At 41.1% G+C, this 23,353-nt stretch overlaps 1 protein-coding gene across 1 annotated transcript in view; it reads right to left on the bottom strand.

The window, feature by feature from the left end:
* Positions 1-22,717, bottom strand: part of LOC127046728 (uncharacterized) — a 62,252-nt gene extending 39,535 nt beyond the window's left edge. The window contains exon 1 of the mRNA XM_050944219.1: positions 21,973-22,717. Coding sequence (XP_050800176.1) covers positions 21,973-22,523 — 551 coding nt within the window. The 5' untranslated portion in view covers positions 22,524-22,717. The remainder of the gene's footprint in view (positions 1-21,972) is intronic.
* Positions 22,718-23,353: the final 636 nt, after the last annotated feature.

Genomic DNA, 23,353 nt, shown 5'->3' on the forward strand with positions numbered 1-23,353 from the left:
CTTCCCTCATAGGTCATGTGTTCTAGACCTTTCATCATTTTTGTTCCTCTTCTCTGGACTTTCTCCAATTTGTCCACATCTTTCCTGAAATGTGGCATCCAGAACTGGACACAATACTCCAGTTGAGGCTTAATCAGTGCAGAGTAGAGCAGAAGAATTACTTCTTGTGTCCTGCTTACAACACTCCTGCTAATACATCCCAGAACGATGTTCACTTTTTTTGCATTACACTGTTGACTCATCTTTAGCCTATGGTCCATTATGACCCCTAGATCCCTTTCCACATTACTAGGCAGTCATTTCCCATTTTGTATGTGTGAAACTGATTGCTCCTTCCTAAGTGGAGTACTTCGCATTTGTCCTTATTGAATTTCATCAGACCATTTACTTCAGACCATTTCTCCCATTTTTCCAGATCATTTTTAATTTTAATCCTATCCTTCAAGGATATTGCAAGCTCTCCCTTGGTATCATCCACAGACTTTATAAGTGTACTCTCTATGCCATTATCTAAATCTTTGATGAAGATATTGAACAGAACCGGACCCAGAACTGATCCCTGTGAGACCCTGTTATGCCCTTCCAGCATGACTATGAACCACTGATAACAACCCTCTGGGAATGGTCTGGGAATGGTTTTCCAACCAATTTTGCACCCACTTTATAGAGGCTCCATCTAGGTTGTATTTCCCCAGTTAGTTTATGAGAAGGTTATATGAGACAGTATCAAAAGCTGTACGAAAGTCAAGATATACCAAATCTATCACTTTCCTCCTATCCACAAGGCTTGTTACCCTGTCAAAGAAAGCTGCTAGGTTGGTTTGACATGATTTGCTCTTGACAAATCCATGCTGACTATTACTTATTACCTTATTATCATCTAGATGTTTGCAAATTGATTGCTTGATTATTTGCTCCATTATCTTTCTGGGAACAGAAGTTAAGCTGACTGGTCTGTAATTCCCTGGGTTGTCCTCATTTCCCTTTTTATAGATTGGCACTATATTTGCCCTTTTCCAGTGTTCTGGAATGTCTCCCGTCTTTCATGACTTTTCAAAGATAATATATAGCTAATCAGTTATCTGGGGTGGCCTTTTACTGCAGATCATCTGGACCCCTGTAGGGGATTTATGATCTGTAGAATGTTGGAGAGTTGGGCCAGGGCTACCCAATGTTAGGAAGCTAGTGATCTTGCAGGACCATAGGCAATTAGTTGAGGTTCTTCCTCAGGACTATCGTTTGTGGGAAGTGAGGTTGTACTCTTCAAGGCAGCCTTTCAGCTGGTTTTCTTTGAGCTTTCCGGTGACTTGTTCCCTTCAGCCAAGGTTTACTGTTCAGGATAGGCTTTCGTAGTACAAGATGTGCAGCAGGAAGATGGTTCTCTACTGCTCAAAGTCCACAGATCAAAAACTGATCAAATTGGGGTGGATGAGGCTGTGCCTCTAGTGAGGGGGAACTGTGTCCTGTACAGGCATTGTGGGCACATATGGCTCAGTGGCCACCTGGTGAGGCTTCTCTATTCCTGCCTAGAGGACTGAATCTTTCTAACCAAATTACAGTATGTGTGCATGTTTTGGGGGGGGGGACTGTCACTCTTGGACTTTCCACTGGAAGAGGATGGCTCCCACTCATTCCATATAGGAATTTCAACAGCAGCTACCAAGTTGGGTCTGGGGGCACCACTGTTCTAGGCTATAGGGTGCAGATGATCCTGGGCTTGTAAGTTCTACGTGTGGCTGTCTGAAAGAAAGCCAGTGCAGGTTGTGGGCCATAAGGCCCACAGGTTTTAACCATGTTTGCTTCCTTCCCCATGTCTATCATCTATAATGTATCAGAGCATGCCTGTGGCTGAGGATATATTTGTGGCACAACACTGTGCACTGGGCTTACCAGAGAGCATGTAGTTCAGCCAGGGACTTGCAGCTGGGCCTCAGGCTGGATGCAAATTTTTACCTGGCACACCAGATTGGGCATGTGCTAGCACCAACTAATGCCTCTTTTGCATGGGTTGATGGCCTATGAGGTCATGCCAGACATCAGTGTTATCCACTTATGAGAGAATGACCTGGGAACATGCTCCAGGCTGCAATGGCTTAGGAAGGCAGAGCAGGATGTTGGACTGCTGGTGGACATGTTTCCTGGTGTGGCGATAATATAGTCAGAGTCAGAGATACCAGCCTGTAGGGTTTGGTGGACTCTCAGCACTGACTTTTGTTTCTGCCGATGGGTACTTTTGAAGAGGTGTGTGTGTTTAGGGTAGGGGGTCCTCAGATTTTGGGGGATGCTATTTTCAGCATATTTATACACTTCTTTCATATTTTCATTATTGGATATGTATCTATCATTGGTATCTTAACAATGTTATCATTATTAAAATAGTAATGTACTACAGAATTACATTATCATGAATTACAGTATACTAAAATAATTGCACTCATCTACAAGCTGACTTCACTAACATCTCAATTTAAAGACATTACGTCTCATTGTAGCTTTCTGTCAGCAACACTCTGGCTTGTGGGTACTCAGTACTGGGTTTACAATGGTGCCAATGTGCTTGATAGCAGTGCTGGGTGGAGATTTAGGTCCCTTCTTGTCTTAGCCCCCCGAATGGTGAAGGATGCTAGCAAGCAAGTGGAGGTGCCCAGAGACCCTGCTACTGTGATGATAGGTTCCCCCTGTGGTGCGAGCTCCCAAGAATTGGCAAAGGATCAGTGGTATGCAAGAGACTGTGCTGGGCTGTCCCCCAACAGGAAGCTTGGACTAATTTGACTACTAAATTTGCAATCTGGTTAAAACCTACACCATGCGTCATTGCCTTCTTCCACGCAGTGAGCACACCAGTGGGAAATTGCAGATGAAGTGCCTGCAAGTCTTGTCTCTGGCATGCAATGGTAACAAGGAATGGACTGAGCCATTAAAAGACAAATCCAGTTGTGTCCTTGTCCTGGGAAAGGACCAGTCAGGGAAAATAACACATGTTGAACTATTCCTAGTTACGCAGGGAAACTCTGAAGAAAAGAAGTGACCTTGTACACACTGGTTCTGCTTGATGGAGAACTGAAGGTAAGAACATAAAAGATAGATTGTCTGTTGATATAGTCAGACCAAAGCAGCTCAATATAGTGGGTTGTAATCATCATTACCCAGGCCCTACAAATGCTTGCTATCAGGGACAGGTTTGCATTAACAAGAAATGTGTGTTTCCCTTTAATGGGACTAGATTGCAGAGATGTTTCCATTTTTTCACTCTCTTTCAGTGTCTTCCCCTTTTGTGTGCATTACTTCAGGGCAGATAGTCTCGTCCCCCCCCCGCCTCCCCTCCCGCCCCACACAAAAGTAACTGAGCCCCATTCCTTTATATGCAACTTGGCCGCACCCTTTACATGCAGGTTGGTCTTCAAAGTTCACACTTTTCTTGCAGTCACAATATGCCTTAAATTAACTCCTTTGGGGCTTTCACAGTGAAGAGACAAGCCACTTACTTTAACCCTCAGCGGAATCCTTTAGGCTGCTGCTATGTAAAAACAGACTCATTTGACACTGTAGAAACAGAATGTCTGAAGGCTTAATTATTTGTTTTGAATTTAATAAGCCACAGAAGAGGGATGGAGGAGTGAGGGGGCAGGGATTGGCATTTATTATCTTGGAATGTAAAGCAGCCTTTTAACAAAAAGACACTTGATGGTACAGGGACTCAGTTTAGTCTAAATAGAAGCCCTAGTGAATCAGGGCATGTCAGAGACTTCCACCGTGGCTGCATTATCTCCTAGTGGTGTACTGGTAGTATGGTACAACCTTGGGGAATGTAGCTTTTTGCATAGCTTTGCACTGATGCTGGAGCAGATGTAAGAGCCAATCTTCTATGAGAATTCAAGATCCACATTATATCTGGTTCTGAGAGTCTTACAAGTTTGTCTGTAAATTACCTACCTGACCCCCTCACACAAATTATTAAATGGAGGGGGAGGGGCATCACCCACCAAAGAGTGAAAACAATCTGAACAGAATACTACATTTGTACCAAACAGACAAAAAAAGCAACAGCTAAAGAGAAGTCAAACTTCATGTCTATCTTTGAACACCTGAGTATACTAGCTGCCAGTGCTTAGCTTGGTGGTGCCAGTATTATTCAAAAGTGCAATTCCACTCTGAAGAATGACTGTATAAAGCTGACATTAGAGGGGTCTAAATTTGTCTCTCAATGACTCCAGATTAATTGTGCTCAGTTTACTCTGAAAATCAAGCTGTGTTCTTAGATATTGTTACCAGTAACATAATCTAGCTCATAGTCTGCTCTCAGTTATGTCTGCGCTATCTCATTGTCTACCACATTTTTTCCTCTGTTAATGGAGTTGTACAGAAGTAACTGAGGACAAAATTTAGCTGAATCTTGAGCGTCAGTTCTTTGATGATGGGCTGACCACAATAGATTTGATCTCTCTCTTCTGTAGCCAAATGGACTCTGTTGTGCTAATAGGAGTAAAAACTTATTAATGACAGTAAAGTAAGCAGGGAGAGTGTGAATCTGGTACATAAGAAGTTACTAAGGTCATCAATTTTTCAGAATAGAAGCACACTTTAATATTTTTACTACTACAATTCAAGCTTCAGAAGAGGTTAGAGGGCTTAGCAATCCCTATATCTCTGGAAGGCAGAATTTATTAGCAAGGCCAACACTGTGTTTTTCGGGATCCTGTATACAGTGCAATGTGGTATCCATCCCAGCTTCCTCCCCAGAGTGACCCCTACCTCAGCTGCCTCCTGTCTTCTTGTGAAACCCACCTACTCACACACACATCAGATCTCATGTGAATTCAAAACAGACAAAAGGTACTTAGTCTAAATAGTAGGGGTGATCCCCTGACATAGAAGCAAAGGGCTCACAAAGAGTAACACAGGAGAAAATTGTCCAGTTGTAGGGCATGCTGATGGCAGGACCCAGAAATGTGGAGCAAGGGTCAGTCACTCCTGTTGTCTCTGCCCAAAAAAGATTTTTCGACAGTATTTGAAATATCATTGTAGTACCTCCTGAGAATTGTCGTCTGATGCCCTCATTCTCCTCTCTGGGTTGGGTTTGCCAGATGGACTGTCTCCCATTATGCACTGTGGTCAGGGACAGCCATGATGTATGGCAAGAGGGGAGATAATGGTGCATCATGGAAGATGGCCGGGGAGCCAAATCCATAGAGGAGAGTGTGGGTGTGAAGCACCATGGGAAATGGCTGCAATATTTTATGAATATTATATATTCCATCTACTAGTTTGATTGTGTTGCTGGCTTCCAGCAGAAGCTATCTGGCATGTAGGGAATCCGTAAGCTTCAGATAGCACAATTTGCCAATAGTTGAAGGCACAATACATGTGACAATCCCTTTGAAGTTTACCTCTGACCACACTGAGTTCAAAACCCTTGGCTTGGTACAGAGGAGGTGAGAATCCGGGAGGGAAAACTGAACTAAAGAATTTTGAATTAGTTAGAGTTCAGGAGAGAGAATCACAGGGAGTGCAGGGGGTGTAGACTGTCCCCACAGTTCCAGAAGTAGGAGTTCTCTGTGATGAGCTAGGTCTACCTAAGCTTTAGGTAAGACAGATGATTGTAGACTGTTTGGTTGAAAATGTTTGTCTTGTTATGTTTTGTTGCTGCTGTTGATATTAAATAAAATACTGTGTTTTTGAAAAGGCTGTTCTATGCCACTCACTGGTCACAGCTCCCAGAAGGGAAGCTTGCAGGGCAACCAGATCCAGTTAGGCCTCCTGAGGAATCATGGTTGGTTAACAGGAGGCTGCACCGCTGGGACCTGGTCTACAGAATAGGAAAATTGTGGGGTTCTGCTCCAAAAAGGTTGAAGGTTCAGGGTCAGTCACCTGGTGGGACTGCACTCAGAGAAACTGAAAGGACTCAAAGGTGCAGATAATGCTAAGCTGTGGCAGCACTCGAACTACAATTCCCATGAGGAACTATGGCAGCATTTCTGAATATAAATTTTTGATTTTCACCTAACATTTTTCAGTTTTCAGTTTTTCACCAAAAAGTAGAAATTTTCAAGGAAAAATGTTCCACGGAAAAGAGAAAAAAATCCAACTAGTTCTATTTTCTGTATTTAGTAAACCTGATGGGTGAGCTCCCACAAATGAAATGCTGAGTTCCAGTGGATGAACATGAATTTAAAGAGTTAAAACACCTCTCAGATTCTGAAAAGTTAGCCTTTAATATATTGGCTAGCTGTTCCATCCATTCTTCTTTGAAATGCTCTTATTTTTAATCCTCCACCATGCGATATAGCATATTGTTCAGTAGCCACTTAGCAAGATTGTTGAACTCTTTTCATATATGGATTGTGCAGGATGATGCAGCTCACATTTCTTTAGAAGTACCAAAAAAAAGAGTAACCTTGAAGTGATTCACAATGACCCAAGGTTCCTATGTATACTATAAATACTAGAAAGAGGTAGCAAGGGCAGCTCTCATTATTGTATAAAACTGGAATAAAGTTCTTCCCAATAGATTGCAGGAGGAGGCTGAAAGAAACCAGAATGCATTAGGCTTGACATTACAAGGGTAGGAGCCTACTTCAAGTAGTCTAGAAACAGAATCTCTCAGCTGGAGAGCTGCCTTTGTATTCCATTTCCTGCTCCCCACTGTCATTTACTGTAGGTGTAAGAAAGTGGAACAAAACCATATCTACTCTGCAATATATTGCTCCATACAACTGTATTCTACACAATCTTTCTATCTCTGTGTGTAAAAATAATATATGCATGTTATTATGTATTTTACTAGACACATGTATAGATAGAATACAGTAGAATGGAGTAGTATACAGTATCACAGACAAATGCTTTCCTTCACTACCCCATATATACAGTAGCTGGCTTCAGGGAAAAGGAATAGATCTACATGATCAGATGAAATCAAGTACTAAATTTTTATTAAAAAATCATTCTATTTTCAGCAATAAATTCCTGTTATAAATATATTGGGTATTAATTTCACTTTGCTTACACAAATTTTTAAAATGAATTTGAAATATAGCCCACTGAAAAAAGAAAAAATAATCTTACACAACATTTTGAAATTGTTTTGTTTCACAGAGCTCGAAAGGGACTATGGTTTGCTTTTTCAGATTTTCTCTGAACTTTTTTTCTTCAGCTATTTTTTATGTTTTCCAAAATTGAAAATTCTCATCTTTTGAAAGTGACAGGAAAAGGAAATTAGGATTTCAGACACATTTGAAAGGAAAAATAAAACAACAGAATAAAAAAACTGAAAAACAGCAAACAGGCTAAAGTGTTTGCTTCCGATTTCATCAAACAATGAAAATTCCAAAAGAAAGTCAAGAAAATTTCACACCAATTTTGACAAATGATCAACTTTTTCATTTGAAATAATTTGCCAGTTCTGCACAGAAGGGTAAATTCAATAGACTTATTGCATAGTAAGATCCAGTCTTCTCCCTTTTCCATTCCCTTTCTTCTTTTCTTTTCTCTCTCTATTGTAATAGGAGTCTTTCAGTTGATTTCAATAGGTTTTGGATCAGGCCATGTGCTCAGTGGTGTTCGCAGGAACGGCCCCCAAATCAACTGAAAACCCATTGTCATGGTATGAGGACAAAGGGCCTTTTTCTGCTCCTGCTCTATAACTCTGATTGATTTCAAAGGGATCAGGATTAAATACAAGAAGATAGACTGGTTCTCCACTGCCTTGCACCTTGTTTAATCATTTGCACTGGTGTAAATTGAATATAAAAATACCATTGTTGGTGTAAATGACAGGAGAATTCTGATTTGATAGAGTTTTGCATCCACTTTGCACTTCCTTTGCTCAGGAGTTAATCATAACAATAACTAGCTCTTATATAGCACTTTTCTTTAGCAGATTTCAATGACTAAAGAAACTGCAAGGCAGGGGAGAATCAGGCTTAATATAATCAGGCTTAGAATAATAAAATACTGACCAAGGGAAAAATTTGTTACTGAGATTGTAATTATTTCACAATAAAGGTGCAGTGATTTCTTCTGTCTTAAAGTTATTATTTTATGCAGTTACCACTTGAGAAGCAGGCATTATTTACTTTATTTCACTTGTCTTTTGATTGCTGTATAAAAAAATTGGTAAATTCAGCTTTATGCCTAGCAAATGACTAGAAAATCTTACAGAATAAAAGTAATGAATGGTAAATTAGTACATAAAAACAAGTAGGATAATCAGTGTTTTTGTTAACAGTTTACATTTATATTTCATAACCAACATAAGCGCACATCACAAGTGGAAAGGAATTTAATTCTGTAAATAATTGAAACTGAACATTGGAACAGTTATTTGTGGTAGCTAACTATTGTTAAGTATGATCTAGTGGATTTTGCAATGTCATTTAGGCTATTAAAGTGTTAGGTGTTATATCTTTTATGGTTTGGAAGAGTGATAGTTCCTTTTTTTTTTTTTTTAAAGCAGAGCCTGGATTTTCTGAGGTGTTTTGGGGTTTCAGAGGAAGGCTACAGAATTTCTTCTGGTTTCTGACATTTCCATATGGTCTCTATATAGCATTGAGACAAAAATCTGCTGCATGCTCAAGAAAGTGGGCTCCCTCACTAGGGCACTACATCTCTCACAACCCTTTCCCCACTCAGTGACGAGACTCTGATATTTTAATAAAAGGCTTCCATTAAAACTTCCCAGTATAGCTAGTGATAAAGCCCATGTAAGTGGGGATGTGTGTACTCAGAGAAGAGGGGGTGAAGGAGGAGGGAATGTTTTCAGTAGTTTGGACTGTGTTATTCTTAGGAAGCATTTTTATGACCTCTAAGGATTAGTCAGCTTTGAGAAGAATGGTGATCTCTTAAAGAGGCCATAGAAGAGCTGATCTCTTAAAGAGGCTGGGAAATTCCCCCAGTTTGGTGATGGCATATAACAAGGGTTTCCCAGAAGCTCTCAAGAGTCCCTTCCAGGATCTTATTGTCCCCACAAGCCCTTTGCTGCTTCTGGGTTGTCCATGTCCGGTCTCCTCTTCCCTCTGTACTACACCAGCATTGCTGCCTTTACTTGAGCCAAAGGGTTTGCCCCCAGAGAATTTTAGGCTTTGTTCTGATTTGTGCCCACTGAATAATCTGCTCTGTCTGTTTTCACATGGTCCCTCTTTTATGAGTTGTAATGAATGCCACATGCAGGCAGTGTTTTGTGTAGATTTTTGATATTGTTCTATTATTTTTATTATGTCTCTATGGGTATTTTTTCCCATGGGCAAGTTGTTGTACCTTACTGGACTTGATCTCTTGCGTGCTTTAAGTCTTTGTCATAAATTCCAGTTGACTGGATGAAGTTTAAAAACGCAGGTCTCAAAGGGGAAAAAACTAGATAGTCGGGAATTTCTTAACAGACAACAACAATAAAAGTAGGAAAAAACACCCTAGTATTTTTGTATATTTTTGTTTTTATTTTTTAGATTTGTGATTCAGTTTAAAAGCATATCAGATACATGCATGACTCCTACTTGCTATTATCACTCTCAGCTTCTCCCTTGTGATTTTCGAGAGTCTGAAGATCTTTGGAGATACATATTAATGTCCATTTGTGTCTATTACTATTTGAAATCAATCTTTTCTGTAGTCTCTGGGGGTTTCTTCCTCTCTGTTGCAGAGAGGCAACATTATATCTAAAGCTTGCTATAGGAGTATCTGTTGAAATGTGGTTTAATGGGGTTGTAGAAATAACAGAATAGTTTATTTAGTTCTCCCCACATGCAAAGGATATATTATTATTGATATGTAATGCAGTAGCACATCTCGCCATTGTGCAGCCATATATAATAAAAAAAGACCCTGCTCCAAAGAGCTTAAAAATGTGACTAGAGGCAACAGGTGACTATGGAGGGTGGATAAGGCAACAGTGAAACAGTCCTGTTTAGTAAAGTAGCCAGCAGTTACAACATGGTCTCTACCTCACCTCTCCCTTTGGATCACAGACTGCACAGCATACTACTAATGAAAGTCATAATTTCTTATGTAGTGTTAATACATGCAATTCACAATGATAATAATCATCAGTGTGTCATTTGCTTTCAGAAAAGACTTCGCTCTGTATACTGTAGCTTTATCTATAGTTATGGACTACTTTAACCAATTATTCACCCCAAGGTGAGGGTTTACACCTACTTTAATCTATGAGAGTTCAGCTCCCCAGATCAGCTACAGTAGAGAGGTTATCAATAGAGCAAGGACCCCATGGTGCACAGCAGAGACTACATTGTGCTCTTTCTATTATAATTACTTGTATTGACCAATCAAACAATACACGCACTGCAATCTGGTAAAGGAGAGAGAGAGAGAGACCAATCTGGAATATTTTCATAACTCGCCCCATGCTTGGTGAAAAAATCTGAGGTGTTAGTCCTCATCTTCATCCTCACCATCATCATTGTCGCCAGTGGTCAACATTCTGGCATCTGCCCAGTATCATAGCACGCAGGCCGGGATACAGCTTTTATAATGCGCTGTGTTGACAGCTGCTGGGGTTTACACATATTTATGAAGATTTTAACAGCCACACCCCACTAAGGTGATTCATTTGTCATAAGCTAACTTGTTAGTTCTCCTTATACTCATTAACATTTAAGTCACCTTATCACCATAGTAACAGGCAGTACATAGTAACAGTAACTTCCTTGAGGAAATCTCTAACATTTCATCCTCACTACCAATGGTCATCTTGTGGTGTCTCCGCATAGACATTAATATCCAAACTCAGCAGATATTTTCAAAGTATCAGGCCATCACAAATATAGATCGCATTCAGCAGATTTATTATTAACTTACTTATGCTAATTTATCCTAAAGCCTAATTTTGATAAGCTAACTATTTTACAGGCTTGCTGCCTGTAGACCCTGTATCACAACACTAATTAATACTTGTATTTCACCTCTGTATCCTAACTATACCTGATACCTTTTATCTTTAGCTACAGCAATATTGTATACAATCAGTGAATTCAATTGCTTATCACTTGAGGTTCAAAACTTTGCAGGGTATTCTTGTTGAGTAAAACCCAGTCCAAGCTTCTATTTCCTGAGGGGACATAGGTGCTATGCTGTCTCCTCCCCCACTTGTTGGCTTGATAGTTTTGTTTACTTAATATGTAAAAATGGACCTTCATTATCTTTGCCCTGAGGACTAGGCTGGTCAGAGAATCAAATGCACATTCCTTTGTCTAAGGCAGACTGTCTTATCCACACACTATAAGAATATAATTCTAGTGCATATTCATAATGTTTTGTACACACCCTATGTATACATCATGCAAGACTATTAATGATCAGTAAGTTATTCATTTTCCAATGATATCTTAAGTGACACCTTTTAGATACAGCTTATAACCACAGCGAGCTGGGATACACTGAATTAGCCAGGCTAGCTGAAATTCATTACCTGATAAGAATATAAGAACGTATGTGATCTCTCTCCTGCCATCCATCTCCAACCTCAGACAAACAGAGGCTAAGGACAACATTCCTTACCCATCCTGGCTAATAGCCATTAATGGACTGAACCTCCATGAATTTATCCAGTTCTCTTTTAAATGCTGTTATAGTCCTAGTCTTCACAACCTCCTCAGGCAAGGATTTCCACAAGTTGACTGTGTACTGTGTGAAAAAGATCTTTCTTTTATTTGTTTTAAACCTGCTGCCCATTAATTTCATTTGATGGCCCCTAGTTCTTGTAGTATGGGAATAAGTAAATAACTTTTCCTTATCTACTTTCTCCACATCACTCATGATTTTATATACCTCTATCATATCCCAACTTTATCTCCTCTTTTCCAAATTGAAACGTCCTAACCTCTTTAATCTCTCCTCATATGGGATCCTTTCTCTGAGGGTATATCTACACTATGGGATTATTCCGATTTTACATAAACCGTTTTTAAAAACAGATTGTATAAAGTTGAGTGCACACAGCCACACTAAGCACATTATTTCGGCGGTGTGCATCCATGTACCGAGGCTAGCGTCGATTTCCGGAGCGTTACACTGTGGGTAGCTATCCTGTAGCTATCCCATAGTTCCCGCAGTCTCCCCCGCGCATTGGAATTCAGGGTTGAGATCCCAATGCAAAAACAGCGTCACGGCTGATTCTGGGTAAATGTCGTCACTCAATCCTTCCTCCGTGAAAGCAAAGGCAGACAATCATTTCGCGCCCTTTTTCCCTGGATTGCCCTGGCAGATGCCATAGCATGGCAACCATACAGTCTGTTTAGCCTTTTGTCACTGTCACCGTATGTGTACTGGATGCTGCTGACAGACGCGGTACTGCAGTGCTACACAGCAGCATTCATTTGCCTTTGCAAAGTAGCAGAGATGGTTACCAGCTATAGCACCATATGCAATTGGAAATTGGCAATGACGTTTATCAGTCCTTTTGTACCGTCTGCTGCTGTCATGGGTGCTCCTGGCTGGCCTTGCTGAGGTCAGCCGGGGGGCACATGGACAAAAATGGGAATAACTCCCCAGGTCATTCCTTTCTTTATGTTTTGTCTAAAAATAGAGTCAGTCCTGCCTAGAATATGGGGCAAGTGTACTAGAGAACCAGAGGGAACAGCCGCTGCAGGTCAGAGCCCCAGAGATTCTGTAGAAATGATGATGCCATTCTAGGGGGTACCCCTGCAACAACTCCACCTGTTGCTTCCCTCCTTCCCCAACCCTGCTGGGCTACCATGGCAGTGTCCCCCCATTTGTGTGATGAAGTAATAAAGAATGCAGGAATAAGAAATACTGACTTTTTAGTGAGATAAAATGAGGGGGAGGGAGCCTCCCACTGCTATGATAGTCCAGGCAGTACAGAATCTTCGTTAGACATGAAGTGGGGGGGGCTGATGGAGCTCAACCCCTAGTTGCTATGATGAGGACGGTTTTCAATCCTTTTGCACCATTTGCCGGGAATGACCAGGAGTCATTCCCATTGTTGCCCAGGCACCCCTGGCTGACCTCATCGAGGCCAGCCAGGAGCACTCATGGGATGATGAGGACAGTTTTCCATCATTTTGCACCATCTACCATCAGGAAAGGAAGGGGAGGAGATGCTGCTGTTCAGCACCGCAGCACAGCATCTACCAGCAGCATGCAGTAGACATACGGTGACATTGAAAAAAGGTGAGAAACAATTTTTTTCCCTTTTTTTTCACTGGGGGGGGAGGGGGTAAATTGACGACACATACTCTGAACCATTCGGGACAATGTTTTTGACCCTTCAGGCATTGGGAGCTCAGCCAAGAATGCAAATGCTTTTCAGAGACTGCGGGGACTGTGGGATAGCTGGAGTTCTCAGTATCCCCTCCCTCCCTCCATGAGTGTCCATTTGATTCTTTGGCTTTCTGTTACGCTTGTCATGCAGCACTGTGTTGAGTCCCTGCTGTGGCCTCTGTCTATCATAGTCTGGAGATTTTTTCAAATGCTTTGTCATTTCGTCTTCTGTAACAGAGCTCTGATAGAACAGATTTGTCTCCCCATAAAGTGACCAGATCCAGTATCTCCCATACAGTCCGTGCGGATCAGCGCTCCACGCTGGGCAAACAGGAAATGAAGTTCAAAAGTTTGCGGGGCTTTTCCTGTCTACCTGGCCAGTGCATCTGAGTTCAGATGGCTTTCCAGAGCAGTCACAATGGTGCACAGAGATACCACCTGGAGGCCAATACTGTCGAATTGCGGCCACGTGAACCCTAATCCGACATGGCAATACCGATTTCAGCGCTACTCCCCTCGTTGGGGAGGAGTACAGAAATCGGTTTTAAGAGCCTTTTATATCAATATAAAGGGCTTCGTTGTGTGGACGGGTGCAGGGTTAAATCAGTTTAAAGCTGCTAAATTCTGTATAAACGCGTAGTGTAGACCAGGCCTGAACCTTTTTTAGTGCCAGTATATCTTTTTTGAGATGAGGAAACCACATCTGTATGCAGTATTCAAGATGTGGGTGTACCATCGATTTATATAAGGGCAATAATATATTCTCCATTTTATTCACTATCCCCTTTTTAATGATTCCTAAATCCTGTTTGCTTTTTTGACTGCCTCTGCACACTGCGTGGACATCTTCAGAGAACTATCTATGATGACTCCAAGATCTCTTTCCTGATTAGTTGTAGCTAAATTAGCCCCCATCATATTGTATGTATAGTTGGGGTTATTTTTTTCAATGTGCATTACTTTACATTTATCCACATTACATTTCATTTGCCATTTTGTTGCCTAATCACTTAGTTTTGTGAGATCTTTTTGAAGTTCTTCACAGTCTGCTTTGGTCTTAACTATCTTGAGCAGTTTAGTATCATCTGCAAACTTTGCCACCTCACTTTTTACCCCTTTCTCCAGATCATTTATGAATAAATTGAATAGGATTGGTCCTAGGACTGACCCTTGGGGAACACCACTAGTTACCTTTCTCCATTCTGAGAATTTACCATTTATTCCTACCCTTTGTTCCCTGCCTTTTAACCAGTTCTCAATCCATGAAAGGACCTTGACCTTTTATCCCATGGCAACTTAATTTACATGAGAGCCTTTGGTGAGGGACCTCGTCAAAGGCTTTCTGGAAATCTAAGTATACTTTGTCCACTGGATCCCCCTTGTCCACATGTTTGTTGACCCCTTCAGAGAACTCTAATAGATTAGTAAGACATGATTTCCCTTTACAGAAACCATGTTGACTGTTGCCCAACAATTTATGTTCTTCTATGTGTCTGACAATTTTATTCTTTACTATTATTTTAACTAATTTGCCCGGTACTGATATTAGACTTACCTGGGATCACCTCTTGAGCCCTTTTTAAATATTGGCGTTACATTAGCTATCTTTCAGTCATTGGGTATAGAAGCCGATTTAAAGGATAGGTTACAGACCCTAGTTAATAGTTCCGCAACTTCACATTTGAGTTCTTTCAGAACTCTTGGACGAATGCCATCTGGTCCCAATGACTTGTTAACGTTGAGTTTATCAATTAATTCCAAAACCTTCTCTAGTGACACTTCAATCTGTGACAGTTCCTCAGATTTGTCACCTACAAAAGCTAGCTCAGGTTTGGGAATTTCCCTAACATCCTCAGCCAAGAAGACTGAAGCAAAGAATCCATTTAGTTTCTCCACAAAGACTTTATCATCTTTAAGCGCTCCTTTTGTATCTCGGTCATCCAGGGGCCCCACTGGTTGTTTAGCAGGCTTCCTGCTTCTGATGTACTTAAAAAACATTTTGTATTACTTTTTGAGTTTTTGGCTTCAACCCCTCTTTGGCTTTTCTTATTACATTTTTACACTTAATTTGAGAGTGTTTATGCTTCTTTCTATTTACCTCACTAGGATTTGACTTTCACTTTTAAAAAGATGCCTTTTTATCTCTCACTGTTTCTTTTACATGGTTGTTAAGCCACGGTGGCTCTTCTTTAGTTCTTTTACTGTGTTTCTTAATTTGAGGTATACATTTAAGTTGGGCCTCTATAACGGTGTCTTTAAAAAGCATCCATGCAGCTTGCAGGGATTTCACTTTAGTCACTGTACCTTTTACTTTCTGTTTAACTAACCCCCTGATTTTTGAATAGTTCCCCTTTTTGAAATTAAATGCCACAGTGTTGGGCTGTTGAGATGTTCCTCCAACCACAAGGCTGTTAAATGTTATTATATTATGGTCACTATTTCCAGGTAGACCTGTTATAGTTACCTCTTGGACCAGCTCCTGCGCTCCTCTCAGGATGAAATCGAGAGTTGCCTCTCCCCTTGTGGGTTCCCGTACCAGCTGCTCCAAGAAGCAGTCATTTAAAGTATCGAGAAATTTTGTCTCTGCACTTCATCCTGAGGTGACATGTTCCCAGTCAATATGGGGATAATTGAAATCCCCCACTATTACTGGGTTCTTAATTTTGATAGCCTCTCTAATTTCCCTTAGCATTTCATACTTACTATCACTGTCCTGGTCAGGTGGTCAATAATAGATCCCTAATGTTATATTCTTATTAGAGCATGAAATTACTATGCATAGAGATTCTATGGAACATGTGGATTCACTTAAGATTTTTACTTCATTTGATTCTACATTTTCTTTCACATATAGTGCCACTCCCCCCCTCCACTCCCGGCACGACCTGTTCTGTCCTTCTGATATATTTTGTACCCCGGAATGATTGTGTCCCATTGATTGTCCTGAGTCCACCAGGTTTCTGTGATGCCTATTATATCAATATCCTCCTTTATCACAAGGCACTCTAGTTCACCCATCTTATTATTTAAACTTCTAGCATTTGTGTACAAGCACTTTAAAAACTTGTCCCTGTTTATTTGTCTGCCGTTTTCTGATGTGTCTGATTCTTTATGTGACTGCTTCTCATCTGATCTGGCCCTTACATTATCCTCTTCCGTCCTCTGCTCCTGACTATAACATAGAGAATCACTATCAATAGACACTCCCCTAATAGAAGATTCTGTCCGATCCACATGCTCCTCTGCAGCAGTTGGCTTTTCCCCATCTCCTAGTTTAAAAACTGCTCTGCAACCTTTTTAATGTGAAGTGCCAGCAGTCTGGTTCCACTTTGGCTTAGGTGGATACCAGCGAGGCCCTTGTCCTTTAGCACTGGGATGCTCATAGGGTCATATCCCTCCAACCCCCTTTACAAAGCTGGTTAGCTGACCTGCAGGCAGCAGGTCAGAGTCCTCCTTCCTGGAGAGTGCACCTGCCACTATAGTTTCTTTCCCCTATATGTAGAAGAAACTGTTTTGTCAACTTTGTCCGTGTATAGTTTCCAGGACATAATATCAGAGAGTATCCATATTTTCATCTACCAAGTTGTTACTAACATTTGCAGTGACATTGTTGAACAGTGTGTGTTATTAGAGTGCAAATGTTATATTTCATGTCACCTTTTAAATAAATATCCTGACACCAGTATGTCAGGCCAGACAGGAGTTGCTGACACAGAGTAGTGAACCACAAATGGGCCTGTGTGTCACACATGTGTCCTCACTGGTGTACTGAGGTCTGAGTGTCCTGCTGGCCATTCCTCACCTGTCCTTTCTGCCCTCCTCCCTTCCCACACAATGTTCATTGTTTAAGTATGCTGAAGAAGTGGGGGAATAGCTCATCCTCTCATTATTTTATGCACCAGTTAGGAGTAATTTCCGAAGTATCAATTCTGTTACATAGATTTGTGGCCTCAAACACCTGTTGTTTACTGGGCTTGATCTCAACACAGACTTTGAGTGATAGCTATAGGCCTGTTTGTCTGGACTAATTCAATATTTCTGTCTCCCTTTCAAATGTTTTTTCTTCAACATTTATTGTTATAAGTGATTGAAACACTCCATAGACCTTTACCCACTTTTCCACAGTTAGACTCACAATTGTGATAGAGCCAATAGAACAGATTTTGTAAAGAAAGGAAGTTTTTTTTTCCTAAACAGTAATTGGCAGATACCTGAAACTGCTTTATGCTGATTTTACAACGTTGCAGCTTATTCCTCTTCAGGTGACCATGGTATTTGGGTTACAAAGGCAGAAGCTTGAAAGTTGTGAAGTCCCAATCGAGCAGATTCAGCTGGTTATCATTTACTGTGTGAAAAAAAATATATTTTCTGGTTCCTATGAGATTTGCATTCTGTGGATCTATATTATTCCCTGTGTTTGCTTATTCTCCTTTTTCTTCCTTGCTGTGTGTGTACATTTCAGTCTCCTCCTCTCCCCAACGCCCTGTCTCAATGAAATAAACATGATGCCTTTTCTTTTATCCTATGTCTATTGCTGAAAATAGAAATCACTGGAAACATGTCAGATGAGTACAAGAAGCACATATAACTCAGCATGAAGCTCTAACATACACCCAAGCATTTACAGGCCTATGGTCAGGGCCAGCTCCCGGGGTTTTGCCGCCCAAGCAGAGGAGGGGGGGAAAGCCACGATCGCGATCTGCGGCAATTCAGCGGGTGGTTCCTTCTCTCCCAGCGGGAGTGAGGGACCCTTCACCGAATTGCCACCAAATACCTCAAAGTGCCCCCCCGCTCCGGAGTTGCCGCCCCAAGCACCTGCTTGATAAGCTGGTGCCTGGAGCCGGCTCTGCCTATGGTACTGTCTGTCTGTAGCTTGCTGAAGAATGTTCCTCTGTCCTTTGGGGACATACGTTGAAATGCTCTTCTCCCTCCTCAGATCAACTTATTCCACAATAGATTGCTTGCCTCTTGAGCAATTTGACTTTAAGAAAATGCTCTGAGAGGACACATCCTTAAAATATAATAGAGTCAGATCCTATGACTGCATTATCTTGTATAGTCATTTACCTTAGTGTAAAGTGACTGCAAAATGCATGTAAAATTCTACCATCTTGGAATAAGAGCGTTTTATCTCCACCTTGCACTTCATGTAAGTGACTACGAAGTGCAGGCCAACAGACTATCACGCCCATGGAGAATAGTAATTTGGACATTTTAAAAATACAATTTACAAAGCCAAAAATCACATAGTATAGGGAAAAAATGAAATGGAAAAGTTATACACAGAAAGTGTATCACTATACTCTGTCCCATATATTATGGAAGCAGTCTAAGCTAGGAAATATATATAAGGTTGGGAGATCCTTGGTTCTAATTCTGGCTCTCCCTTTTATTCTCTTTGTAACATTGGGAACGTTACCTCACTTCTCAGTCTCCCTATTGTGAAACAAGAATAGTAAGTCATTTCTATCTGTCAGGGTAGTTTGTGCAGTACTGTAACATGTAAAGTGGTATAGAGATGCTAACCATTGTTATTAGCTTTGTTCATATTGTTGGAAATATTAGTCACAGAAACAGATGGGTGCTTATAACATGTATCATGTCTATTTTTAGAAATCATGGCTCATCTTCTCTCTTAGCATCTGCGTGGTTATCCAGTATGTGAGAGACTGGGAGAACCAATGTGGATTCCTTCATTCTCTTCATGCCTACTTCCACATCTTCCTTCTTTTTCTTCTAGGAAAGACTCAAATAAAATGATAATCCTGACCACCTTGCTGAGATTTAAAGTCTAGAACTACTTTGAAATGTGTCTTTGTAAAGATGCCATCGGGTTTTCAGGATAGGGCTTTCTATCTCTTTCTTAGAAGAAGGTTCTAATGGTGGCCTTCCCCAAGAATCCATACTAGGTCTAGTGCTATTGGATGTTGTTATTAATGTTCTTGAAGAAGAGGGTGAAAAATTTATATCAGTGGATCAAGACTTGAAAGGATTGTGCAGAACTTTTGGGAGACCTAAGATAATTAGGTGAATGAGAGTACAATGGTACCGGATGTCAAGCTGTCTTGCAGTGACTCAAGAGCATGAGGACCAACCTCAGGGCAGACTATTAGGAACCAGGGCACAAATCCCAAATTGGTGGTGAGCTCTATGCTTAGATTTCATCAGCCAATTAAAGTGTAAACTCCTCAGGCACTGTAACAGCCTTTACATAGAGTCACAGACAGTCCCCTTGGATACTCCGATCTGTCTGGCCACCCAGCTAAGCTTCCCTTTGTGATAGATGATCCCTTACACCAAAGATCATAGCAATATTCAGGTTACTCTCAGTCCCTAGGACCAGTCCTTACTCCAGGTCAGTGGCACTTTAGATCTCATTCCAAATACAGTGCTTGTAGCCTATCCTATTATAAATTAACTAAAGATTTATCACTCAGGAAAAGAAAATAAGGTTAAAGCACATGCACAGGTAAACACATGCACAAATGAGTTACATTTAATCTTAAATTTCCAAAGGAATAGAAACATCTATGCTAAGCAAGCTCTATATGTCCTTTAGCTCTAACCTAGGCTAAGCACTGGGTATTTTTTGCTTATGCCTACTAATCCTTGTTCCCCAGAGTCCAAACAGCATAAAGTATATAGTTTCTTCTTGTTAGGGATTTTTATTCCCTTTTCCCCTTCTTCTTTGAGCTGCAAACTCAGCTGATGGGAGGAATTCACTTGCAAGACTCATCTCCATGTGGGAGGGGGTTGTGGGAGAGTAAACAACAAAGTATTTTGTCCTTTTTAATGTTTCACTCTAGTCCATCTGCTGTCGATGAGCCTTCCTTGTGAGCCAGGACGTAACACCTTCTGTTGGAGGTCAGCACTTTATACTAGTTAATCTCTTTCTCCTGTCTGGTGATTTAAACAGAGGCTTATAATGCAAACACTGAACAATTACCATATAATATTGGATACAGATATTCTGAGAGATATTAATGCATTCAGCAATTTACAAGGATTCTATAAAGCCTAAATGCTAGCTACATTTTCATAGTCCTAAAACCTATTTTAACAATACTAACACACAGGTGAGCCAGACTGATTTCAGCTCTGTATTCATCAGTATTCAGTTGGGTCATGGGGACCTTGGCCTGAGCTGGCAGTTGGTCTGCCAGCATCACAGCTGAAATTCAGCATTGACGAACACAAGATATAATGTGCACTGGAAGGAATAATTTGAACTACTCATATGGATTGCTGGGCTCTAAATTAACTGTAACCACTCAATAACACGACTTAGGTGTCATTATGGACAACTCAATGAAAACATCTGTTCCATGTGCAGTGATGACTGAATGGAAATAATGGAATAGAAAATTATGCTGTAATAAAAATATATAATAAAATACAATAATGACATTATATAAATCAATAGTACAACCTCACCTTGAACACTGTGTTGAATATTGGTTACTCCACCTCAAAATTTGGTTCCTCCATCTGGGTAAAAAAGATAAGATAAAAGAAGATAAGAGGTCACCCAATGAAATTAAAAGGCAACAAATTTTAAACTGATAAAAAGAAGAGCTTATACCATGCATAATTATCCTGGGGAACTCACTAAAACAAGCTATCAGTGAGACAAAGATCTTAATAGAATTAAAAAGATGATCAAAGATTTAGATTAATTGTAATCCATCTACAGTTACTCACTAAGATTAATAAAAGCAGCAAAGAATCCTGTGGCACCTTATAGACTAACAGACGTTTTGGAGCATAAGCTTTGGTGGGTGAATATCCACTTCGTCGGATGCATGTAGTGGAAATTTCCAGCAGCAGGTATATATATATGCAGGCAAGCTAGAGATAATGAGGTAGTTCAGTCAGGGAGGATGAGGCCCTGTTCTAGCAGTTGAGGTGTGAAAACCAAGGGAGGAGAAACTGGTTCTGTAATTGGCAAGCCATTCACAGTCTTTGTTTAATCCTGAGCTGATGGTGTCAAATTTGCAGATGAACTGAAGCTCAGCAGTTTCTCTTTGAAGTCTGGTCCTGAAGTTTTTTTGCTGCAGGATGGCCACCTTAAGGTCTGCTGTAGTGTGGCCAGGGAGGTTGAAGTGTTCTCCTACAGGTTTTTGTACATTGCCATTCCTAATATCTGATTTGTGTCCATTTATCCTTTTCCGTAGCGACTGTCCAGTTTGGCCGATGTACATAGCAGAGGGGCATTGCTGGCATATGATAGCGTATATTACATTGGTGGAGGTGCAGGTGAATGAACCGGTGATGGTGTGGCTGATCTGGTTAGGTCCTGTGATGGTGTCGCTGGTGTAGGTATGTGGGCAGAGTTGGCATCGAGGTTTGTTGCATGGATTGGTTCCTGAGCTAGAGTTACTATGGTGCAGTGTGCAGTTACTGGTGAGAATATGTTTCAGGTTGGCAGGTTGCCTGTGGGCAAGGACTGGCCTGCCACCCAAGGCCTGTGAAAGTGTGGGATCATTGTCCAGGATGGGTTGTAGATCCCTGATGATGCGTTGGAGAGGTTTTAGCTGGGGAGTGTATGTGATGGCCAGTGGAGTCCTGTTGGTTTCTTTCTTGGGTTTGTCTTGCAGTAGGAGGTTTCTGGGTACACGTCTGGCTCTGTTGATCTGTTTCCTTATTTCCTTGTGTGGGTATTGTAGTTTTGAGAATGCTTGGTGGAGATTTTATAGGTGTTCGTCTCTGTCTGAGGGGTTAGAGCAGATGTGGTTGTACCTCAGTGCTTGGCTGTAGACAATGGATCGTGTGATGTGCCCGGGATGGAAGCTGGAGGCATGAAGGTAGGCATAGCGGTTGGTAGGTTTTCGGTATAGGGTGGTGGTAATGTGACCATCACTTATTTGCACCGTGGTGTCTAGGAAGTGGACCTCCTGTGTAGACTGGTCCAGGCTGAGGTTGATGGTGGGGTGGAAGCTGTTGAAATTGTGGTGGAATTTTTCCAGAGACTCCTTCCCATGGGTCCAGATGATGAAGATGTCATCAATGTAGCGTAGGTAGAGAAGGGGTGTGAGTGGACAAGAGCTGAGGAAGCGTTGTTCCAGGTCGGCCATAAAAATATTGGCATATTGTGGGGCCATGCGGGGGCCCATAGCGGTGCCACTGATCTGGAGATATATATTGTCATCAAATTTGAAATAGTTGTGTGTGAGGATAAAGGCACAGAGCTCAGCAGCCAGTTGTGCTGTGGCATCATCAGGGATAGTGTTCCTGACAGCTTGTATTCCATCTGTGTGTGAGATGTTCGTGTAGAGAGCCTCTACATCCATGGTGGCTAGGATGGTGTTTTCTGGAAGGTCACCAATGCATTGTAGTTTCCTCAGGAAATCAGTGGTGTCACGGAGATAGCTGGGAGTGCTGGTGGCATAGGGTCTGAGTAGAGAGTCCACATATCCAGACAGTCCTTCAGTGAGAGTGCCAATGCCCGAGATGATGGGGCGTCCAGGATTTCTGGGTTTGTGGATCTTGGGTAGTAGACAGAATAAGCCTGGTCGGGGCTCTAAGAGTATGTTGATTTGTTCCGGGGTTAGTGTAGGGAGTGTCCTGAGTAGATGTTGCAGTTTCTTAGTGTATTCCTCAGTGGGATCTGAGGGAAGTGGCCTGTAGAATTTGGTGTTGGAGAGTTGTCTGGCAGCCTCCTTTTGGTAGTCAGACCTGTTCATGATTAATGTTTATTTTTTATTTCTGTCCTTTTGTATCAAAGCATCCCAATTAATTACCCTGCACTGAATTTTTTAAATAAAATTTTAGAAAACTTTACTTTTTTAGGCTTTAGATAAAATATAGTTATAAATATCATATTTTAAAATGGGTATTTTAGAAAAGTGTTATACACCACAAGTGTGAAACAGTGACATTACTCAATCTGATAAGTCCTGTGGTTTATGGATGACCTATAAAGTGTGGAAATACCAGGTTCAGGACATAGAAAGTGTTAAAATGACATGTTATTTCAATATTTTTTTTGGTCAATAACCTGTTATTTCCACAGTTTCTAGGTCAGTGGCTTGTCTCAAGCTGAATCAATGACAATGTCTCTCTCAGAGCTCTGTTGCCATATTTTTAACCGTTAGAATTATAATAAAACTTGAACATCTTT

Source organism: Gopherus flavomarginatus, chromosome 3 (genome assembly GCF_025201925.1).
Source record: "Gopherus flavomarginatus isolate rGopFla2 chromosome 3, rGopFla2.mat.asm, whole genome shotgun sequence".
NCBI classification, from domain to species: domain Eukaryota; kingdom Metazoa; phylum Chordata; order Testudines; family Testudinidae; genus Gopherus; species Gopherus flavomarginatus.